This window comes from Macaca nemestrina, chromosome 2 (genome assembly GCF_043159975.1).
Source record: "Macaca nemestrina isolate mMacNem1 chromosome 2, mMacNem.hap1, whole genome shotgun sequence".
NCBI lineage: Eukaryota > Metazoa > Chordata > Mammalia > Primates > Cercopithecidae > Macaca > Macaca nemestrina.
In genome coordinates this window covers 98,220,748-98,229,916 of record NC_092126.1, presented here as the reverse complement: position 1 = coordinate 98,229,916, position 9,169 = coordinate 98,220,748, and the positions used below count along the sequence as shown (strand labels likewise).

General features: G+C 48.0%; 1 protein-coding gene across 1 annotated transcript in view; it reads left to right on the top strand.

Annotated features, from left to right (window-relative positions):
* Positions 1-8,139: 8,139 nt before the first annotated feature.
* The window catches only part of C2H3orf70 (chromosome 2 C3orf70 homolog), an 82,765-nt gene continuing 81,735 nt past the window's right edge, over positions 8,140-9,169 (top strand). Inside the window, exon 1 of the mRNA XM_011738648.2 lies at positions 8,140-8,532. Coding sequence (XP_011736950.1) covers positions 8,337-8,532 — 196 coding nt within the window. The 5' untranslated portion in view covers positions 8,140-8,336. The remainder of the gene's footprint in view (positions 8,533-9,169) is intronic.

The window sequence follows — 9,169 nt, the reverse complement described above, 5'->3', positions numbered from 1 at the left end:
CAGCGCCTGGCACACAGAAGACACTCACTAGCTATTTGTGGAGTGGATGAATGAGCCCAGCATTGTGAGCAAGATGCTCTCTGAGTGCATGGGGCCCTGGGTGTGCTTGGAGGGCTGACCGCAGCCTCGCATCTTCACGGTTTGCACATGGAAGCTCAGCTGCCTCATTTATAATCCATGAGTCAGTCATTGTACTCCAGATTGCTCTCCACTGTCATTTTAGCCTCTAGCTGCTTCCTGAAATGAGATAAAGCTGAACTATTTTAATTGCTAATCATCAAGAGAAAAGATTTTTTTAAAAATGAAAATGGTAGAACGTGTGTGTTATCCTACCATTAAAAGAAGCAAGAGTGTTCTTGTTTCAAAATGATGAGAGATCCATTGCTTCCCGAAGTAGGTGCGGACTGTCGAAGTATAAAAAACGGGTTGTGTAGTGTGGAGCACAAAATCGACCTGATCCTACACCTATTAGTGTCACATCGCATCACTCAAGAGAAGCTCTCTGCTTACTGTTCCCGATGAGCATGAACACTGAGGGTGTTTACCGAGGCCCACCAGGGGCCAGATCGTTAGGAGGTTAAAGACTGGCCTTTTTGCCTTCCCCTTCCATGTTCAAAACCTACTCTGGAGGTTCGTTTTTCCACTAAACATTTTCATAGATAAAAATACTTCTCTGGTTGATAAAACAAACTGGTACAAAACTGCTGTGTTCCTTTCAAAGAGCAGCTGAGGGAGATAATGGCAAATTTAAAAAATCATATTAAGATGATCCACAATCCACCACTTAAAAAATACAAGAAATGCAATTTTGGACTGGCTCAGCGTTGTATGGCTTTCTATTTTGCCTTTGATGGTGGCATAATGGTATGTTTTGTGGGAAAGCTGGCCTTCGTGATGCAATATCAAAAGGTTAGAGGGGGAACCATGAATATTTCTCTATTACGGGTCTGTTATTCACGCAATTTATAAAATACTGCTTTGGTCAGGTGTGGTGGCTCATGCCTGTAATCCCAGCACTTTGGGAGGCCAAGGTGGGCAGAGCACAAGGTCAAGAGTTCGAAACTAACCTGGTCAAAATGGAGAAACCCCATCTCTACTGAAAACACAAAAATTAGGCAGACATGGTGGCGGGTGCCTGTAATCCCAGCTACTCAGGAGGCTGAGGCAGGAGAATTACTTGAACCCAGGAGGCAGAGTTTGCAATGAGCTGAGATTGTGCCACTGCACTCCAGCCTGGGCAACAGAGTGAGACTCCGTCTCAAAAAATTAAATGAATAAAAAAATAAATAAAATACCGCTTTGAATTTGTGGTGATTTCAGCCTGGGTCACCTACAGAGCTAAGATATTCAGTAAGATTACAAGCCAGTTGTTTAAGTTAGGCTTCTTTTTAATTTCAAAGATTTCAAAGGAATCTCCTTGTGCTTGGGGTCTAAGGTTTGCAAAATAGGAATTTGAAATACAAATTCCATCCTATTTGTGAATTTTCAGACACAAATCTTCCAATACATCCATTTAAAACTAGTTGTTGAGTATCTTCTGTGCACCCTTGCCTCGCTACTTGAGGCACCAAGTGGTTAGGTGCAGAGTTCTGGAGTATGGAGGAGAAAGTGAATTAAGAAAAGGTTTCAAGAAGCATTTGAGCTAGAACTTGCAGGAAAGGCAGGATTCCACATGTGTAAAAGGGGGTGGCCGGGAAACTCAAGGCAAAGAGAATAGGATGAGAGAAGGCACCGAGGCAGGCAGGAGAGGATATTACATATCTAGAAACAAGACAATAATCCAGGGAGTTTCCAGATACGGAGGCATACGGAAGAAGAGGTGGGGAAGTTGGGAGGGCTTTGTGTATCCTATGAAGGACCTTCATTTTTTCAAGTAGGCAATGAGAAGCATCAAAGGATTTTAAGCCCAGGTATGATATAATGTGATCAGACTTATGTTTTAGGGAGATCTCTTCTCAGCCTCATGAAGGAAGGATTGGAGCTAGTAGAGTCTGTGGACATGGAGGCATTTGAAGGTGCTGGGAAGAGATGGACTCATTTTTACTGAGCATCTGCAATGTGCTAGACATAGGATTTGGCTCTTCAAATATGTTATTGTATTTAATGTTCACAGCAAGTGTATGAGGTAGGAATTACAATTCTCATTTAAGAGATAAGGCTAGGCTGGGCGCGGTGGCTCAAGCCTGTAATCCCAGCACTTTGGGAGGCCGAGACGGGCGGATCACGAGGTCAGGAGATCGAGACCATCCTGGCTAACACGATGAAACCCCGTCTCCACTAAAAATACAAAAAAATTAGCCGGGCGTGGTGGCGGCGCCTGTAGTCCCAGCTACTCGGGAGGCTGAGGCAGGAGAATGGCGGGAACCCGGGAGGCGGAGCTTGCAGTGAGCTGAGATCGCGCCACTGCACTCCAGCCTGGGCGACAGAGCGAGACTCCGCCTCAAAAAAAAAAGAAAAAAAAAGAAAAAAAAGAGATAAGGCTAAATAACTTGCCCCAAATCACCCAGGTAGGAAGTGGTCGACCTGAGCTTTGATTCTACTCTGTCTGATTCCAAAGCTGCTGCTCTTTTCTTTTCCTTTGAGGGGATGATGAAGGTCTGAATTCTGCCGGCAGCAACACTGAAGAGGCATCCTCCCTCCCAACAGAAGACTCCTAATTTACTTTCACCTCATTTGGAAGCTTCTCCATCCACTTCATCATTCTAATTGCTTTAACATGACAAATTGACCAATTACTAGCAGGTTATTTATAACCATGTTGGAATTAGTTGCTTAGTTCAATCAAGCAACCAAAAAGTAACTGAATTGTAATGACTCGATTTATCAAAGTGTTCCAAATGGTTGGTGTGCGCATATATAACTCATATTAGCGTTAGACCAATAGATGCAATAGAATAGTGGGGGAATATTTGAGTATTCACAAATGACAGCTGAACCAAAATAATTCTAATCCCAGCTCTATAGTCAAGTGGACAAGTCTTAACTTTGAACATTAAAAGATGTGCTAGAGAAAGTTCTGGGCTCTTTTTTGTTGATAGAGAAACTGAAGCCCAGAAGGCATAAGGGATTTACCAAGGTCTCCCAGCCACAAAATGATGGAGCTTAGACTTGAACTATTTGTATTGTTCTGATGCCATTTTCCTACCATGCCTGCTGCACCATGACATGGAGTCACTTAGCCTCTTGAATCCTCAATTATTTTGTCTACAATATGAAAGGAATGGTGGATGTATCAGTTAGCTTTTGCTGTGTAAGAAACCACCCAGAACCTAGCAGCCTAAAATAATGGCCACTTTATGGAGCTTGCGATTGTGTGGGTGATCATGGTGGTTGTCCTGGTCTGGACTGGCTCAGCAGATCTCTGCTGGACTCTCATGCTTCTGTGACCAGCTGGTAGGTCTACATGATCTGCCATAGCCCCATTCATAGTTCTAGTGGTTGACAGACCACTGGCTGGGATTGGCTGCTCGCCAACTGGAGCACCTCATTCTCTTTCACAAAGCATTTTATCCTTCAGCAGGCTTGCTCAGACTTCTACACATGGTGGTCTCAGGGTTCCAACACAGAAGGAAAGGGCAAATACCAATGAGAATGCTCTTTGCAAATCTTTACCATCTTTGCTATTCTTTCATTGGCTAAAGCAAGTCACATGGTATAGCAGGCAGCTTCTGAAATGGCTCTCAGTGATTCCTGCCTTCATATCATCTCCCCTTGCATGGAGCTGGACCTAGCAACTTGCTTCTAATGAGTAGAATATGACAAAATTGATGGAATATCACTCCTGAGAGTAAGTTATAAAGGATTGGGGTGCTCTCTCTGACTCTTCTTAAAGACATACTTGTTCTGATAAAGCAAGTTGCTATGCATGAACTGTCCTATGGAGAGGTCCATGGAGATCCAAACCACCAGTGAAAAACAACAGTTCCCTAAGGAACTGAATCTTGCTAACATACAGTGAGTGAGTGAGATTGGAAGCAGACCCTTGCCTGGTTGAACCTTTAGATGAGAAAGAAGCTTTGGCCCATATCTTCATCGCAGCTTTGTGAGAGACTTAGAAGCCGAGGACCTACTGAAGTTACATCTGGGTTCCTGACTCACAGACACCATGTGTTGTTTGAATTTGGGAGTAATTTGTTACAGCGCAATAGATAACTAATACACACAGCTAAGCTCAGAGTCAGCGTCGGAGGCGACTATCCAAGGGTACCATTATATGAAGAGTAATTATATGAATTATTTATACACACTTGCAAACAATTTACCAAAGATGAATCTTTTCCAGCCCTTTAGAACCTGAGATGAAATTATTTTCACTATTTTCATAACTACTTACTCTCTGTGCTAAATATTGAAAACAAGGCGGAAATATTCCTGGCCTCAAAGAGTGTACAGTTTGTGTCGGGGAAGGGAGATAGGGAAAGATATTAATTGAAGAATTCCTTCTTTAATATTTGTTTAAAATTGGGATAAGTGACCTGAATGGAGAGCGTGTATAGCTCAGTCTGGACTAGTCAGAGAAAGTGGCACTTAAGCTGAAGAGGTAGACGGGGAAGTAAGAGCCAGGGACAGGGGAAAATTCCAGGCAGAGGGAGTAGCATTCCTTTTTTTTTTTTTTTTTTTCTGAGATGGAGCTTTGCTCTGTCGTCCAGGCTGGAGTGCAAGTGGTACAATCTCAGCTCACCGAAATCTCTGCCTCCCGGGTTCAAGTGGTTCTCCTGCTTCAGCCTCCTGAGTAGCTGGGATTACAGGTGTGCACTACCACACCCGGGTAATTTTTGTATTTTTAGTAGAGACGGGGTTTTGCCATATTGGCTGGTCTTGAAATCCTGACCTCAGGTGGTCTGCCTGCCTTGGCCTCCCAAAGTGTTGGGATTACAGGCATGAACCACTGTGCCCGGCAGGGAGTAGCATTCTTTCTTTCTTTTTTTTTTTTTTTTGAGATGGAGTCTCACTCCGTGGCCTAGGGTGGAGTGCAGCGGTGAGATCTTGACTCACTGCAACCTCTGCCTTCCAGGCTTAAGTGATTCTCCTGCCTCAGCCTCCTGAGTAGCCAGGATTACAGGTGCACGCCACCATGCCTGGCTAATTTTTGTATTTTTAGTAGAGATGGGGCTTCACCATGTTGGCCAGGCTGGTCTCGAACTCCTGACCTCAGGTGATCCACCTGCCTTGGCCTCCCAAAGTGTTGGGATTACAGACATGAGCCACTGCACCTGGCGAGGAGTAGCATTCTTAAAGGGGAGCTGGAGAAGTGGTCAGTAGCTACAGGACAAGTTCATATTTATGATCAAATTGTATGCTATTATGCAATAATTATGGTTAGAGGTTTTAAAATTTCCTTTAGAGATATACACCAAAATATTTATGGATGAAACGATTTGATGTTTGAGATTTGCTTCAAAATGATCCAGTGGACAGGCTGGGGGCCTGGAGTGGGTGGCGCTGTAGATGAACAAGGTTTTCTAAATGAGTTCATAATAGTTGAAACTGGGTGATGGGTACATGGGTACATGGGGGGCGGTTATCCTCATCTCTCTATGTTTGTATATTTTGGAAAGTTTCAAAATAAAAAATTTAAAAATCATATCCCAACAACACATCCTGAAAGCTGTGTGTATATATTTGAGAGGTCACAGCAATTACCTCCTCCTGCTCCACACCAGACGGTAGAAGTCAATAACATCTTTTAGGGCAAGGGGATGGAATGAGTTTCACGGTACAGATAACGTAAAGGCTTCTCAACTTCTAATCATGTGGCTAACCTAAAATAAGGTGTTTGGATAATTTATCTTGCCTCCTAGCTGAAGTGCTATATTGCATTCTTTCTCATGCTCATTTTTTACTAGCTGAGATGGTATATTTCATGTATTGTGGAATCTTACCACATGGTTCACCCTAGGGTAGAAGTCAGGGGAAGGATCCCATACAAGCATGCGTTACTGAAATACAGAGGGGATGCTGTCATAAGCCCTTCTATGATACGGGCAGTATTAGAGTGAGTTATAGGTTGGAGAAAGACAAATAGGGTAAAACAGATGGAAAGTACTCTTTGTTTGAAAAATTGTTGGTTGGCTTGGGGATTTCTTTGATTAAGATTTCTCTGCCTTTTACTTATGTTATTCTGAGGTAGGTCAGACTGTGAAGTTAACAGCAGGGGTGCATAGATTTTATGCCAGAGATGTATTCCTTTAGGATTTTGGGGGAGCAGTTGGGGTGGAAGCTGATGAGATGACGCTTCATGTTTGCAATTGTTTCAATGTTAGGTTAGTGGGAGAACTACAGTTTGTGATTTTGATTCAGACCTTTCTGGAAAATACTTTTGCTGCCAAATTGAGTCTCTCCCCAATCCCTAATAAATGAAGATTTCACTAGAGCCAGATATATGCAAATTACATTTCCCTTCTCAAGCCAAGGTTAAATAAAAGGGAAAATTATGAAAGATTGCTTATGGCAGCAAGGATTTTCAGCGCTTGAGGATGAATTTGGTTATTTCAAAACCATGATGAGTCTCTTGTCAGTGCAAAGCAGGAAAGGCATAAAGGAGAAAGTGGACCTGGGCATAAACATGTTCCCACAGTGTTTGTGCTGAAAGCCTTGTTCCTTGAACAAGCATTCTTCTGTGCTGTGAAAAACGTTTGGCAAAGAAGGAAGGGGGTGTCCCCTCCTTTCCTGTGCTCAAGGCTGGGTTCTGGCCTTGTTGCAGGGGAACACTAATTCCCAGCAGTGCACCCTGGGAGCAAATGGTTTGTTTCCTCTTCACTGAATCCAGCCTGGGGTCGGTTCTCAGCAGCAGAGCCTGGCATGGAAAATCTATTTGGAGCAACTTGTCCCCAGGAGGGAAGAGTGCAAGCCGATTGTGTGAGGAAGCCGCAGCCACCACAAGGTCAGTCACACCTGCTGGCCACGGCAGGCACTAACACACAAAGGCAGAGTCCTCCACAACAACGAGTCCTGTTTGTGTGCCCACCCACCCCTATGTACCACATACACCCGATTTGATCCATATATACGATGCACACACTCGACATGCCAGATACACGCACTGCACTGCCACACATATACCATACACACACCAAATACTCTGTATTACTAAGCACATCCACACCCACACCACGTGCACAAGCACGTGCACGCCCAACTACACACATACACATATTCTGCACACCACATACACTCAACTACACACACACCACCCACACCCCACCTCAGCTATAACATTCATCTCACACACGTATACACACAGGTCACCAGTCACTTGCATCATGCATACCACCCACCATGTACCATGAACGCACCTAACCACACACCAACCACACACGCATACGCACCACATATACTCCAAATCATAGACAGGCACGCCACACACATCCCTTGCACACCAAATTACACATATGCAGACACACACACATCACTGCACCCAGCTTGGTTGCTTTCCCGCTCAACGGAAGCGGGGGTGGGAGGAGAAGGGGGAGGGGCTGCAGTCCAGGAGAAGGTTGGGGCGGGCGCGGGAAGGCCTGGGGTTTGGGGCGAGGCGGGCAGGGATTGGCGGTGCTGGCCCCTGACACGCTGAGTGGCCGCGCTGGGGCGGGAGGCCGGCCCTGTGCGGGGGAGGGCGCGCGTGTGCACGAGCGTGTGCGCGCCTCCCAGGGGCTCCATGCCCAGACACGGGGAGGTGTGTACGAGGGAGATGTGAGACGCGCGTGGGGAGAGGCTGTGTGTGTGAGATCCTCGCTCCGGGATGCGCCGGGTCCGGGCCACTGGAGGTTCGGGTGGGCGTGGGCCGGGTGTGCGCAGCCCTCCGTGGAGCGTGTGGAAGCGTGTGTCAGTTCTCGGTGGCCAGTGTCACTCGGAGGGAAGTGCATATGTAGGCCGGCGTGCGTGTGAGTACAAAGCGGCCGAGGAGTGTGTGTTCACCACGGCCCTCCGTCGGCGTCTTTCTCCGAGGAAGGAGTGAGTGTGTGAGCAGGACCTCGCTGTGATCGGCTGGGACGCCGACGGCCGCGCTCCCCGGCGGGGTGTGTGTGAGGAGGCCGGGCTAGCTGAAGAACATCGCGCGGGGCCGACCGGCGCGCGCCTGTCCGCGTGCGTGTGCGCGTGGGGCGCGGCGCGCGCCGCGGCGGAGGGAGGGAGGCGGCAGGCCCAGCCCCGGTCGCAGCGCCCGGGGCGGCTCCTCCTCGAGCCTGGGACCGCCGCGCTCCCGCCGCCGCCGCCGCGTGCTGGCGTGACTCCCAGCCCGTGCCGCGCCCTCCCGCGTCCGCAGCCGGCTCGGCTTCCTGCCCGCCCAGACGTCGCTTCTCTCGGGCTCCCGGTGTCGGCTCCGCGCGGAGGGAGAGGAAATGAGTGCGGCGGCATCGCCGGCGCCCGAGCGGGGTTGGAAGAGCGAGAAACTAGACGAGGCTCAGGCCCTGGCGCGGAGTTGTGCAGCCCGCAGACCCGACTTCCAGCCGTGCGACGGGCTGTCCATCTGTGCCACGCACAGCCATGGCAAGTGCTTCAAGCTGCACTGGTGCTGTCACCTAGGATGGTGTCACTGTAAGTCGAGTCGCGTCTTCCCGCCTTCCGCCGCGGTCCGGGGGACGCCCGCCGGGCCGTCCGGGGTCGCTGCCTGGACTCTGTGGCCGCGGAGCTCCGGGCTCGGCCGGGGTTGCTCTGCCGCAGGCTGGGGCCACCCTGGGCTCTGGGCCCGCCGGAGCTTTCCTCGCGCCGGACGGCTCGGGTTGGCGCTGCCTTGGCGACGAGATGAAATCCCGTGGGGCGCCTCCTTTCTTTAGCTACTTCTACAAAAGGGAGCTCCCTGTCCCAGGGAAGCGGGAATCTGTTTTTTTCTTTTTCTTTTTCTTGACCAACGCGTCCAGGCAGTGTTTTGAGAAATGGGAGAGAGCCAGCAGAGTTGGTGACAGCCGTAGGAGATGCCTTTTTTCAAGGCTGCTGGTTAAAGATGCTCCTCTTTTTCTTTCTCACTTTTGTCTTCCTGGGCTGCTATTTAAAAGAAAGAGCCTTTGGAAATCCAGTTGTTCCCCCTTGATTGTACACAAATTGAGAAAAAGCGCTAATGTGGGAGGGATTGCTCCCAAGAAGTTAATATTAACAGTTTGGAAGGTCGAGCTCCTTAAATACCCAGTTGTAGAATTTAAAGCCAATAAATGAGACTTACAAAATTACAAACTAA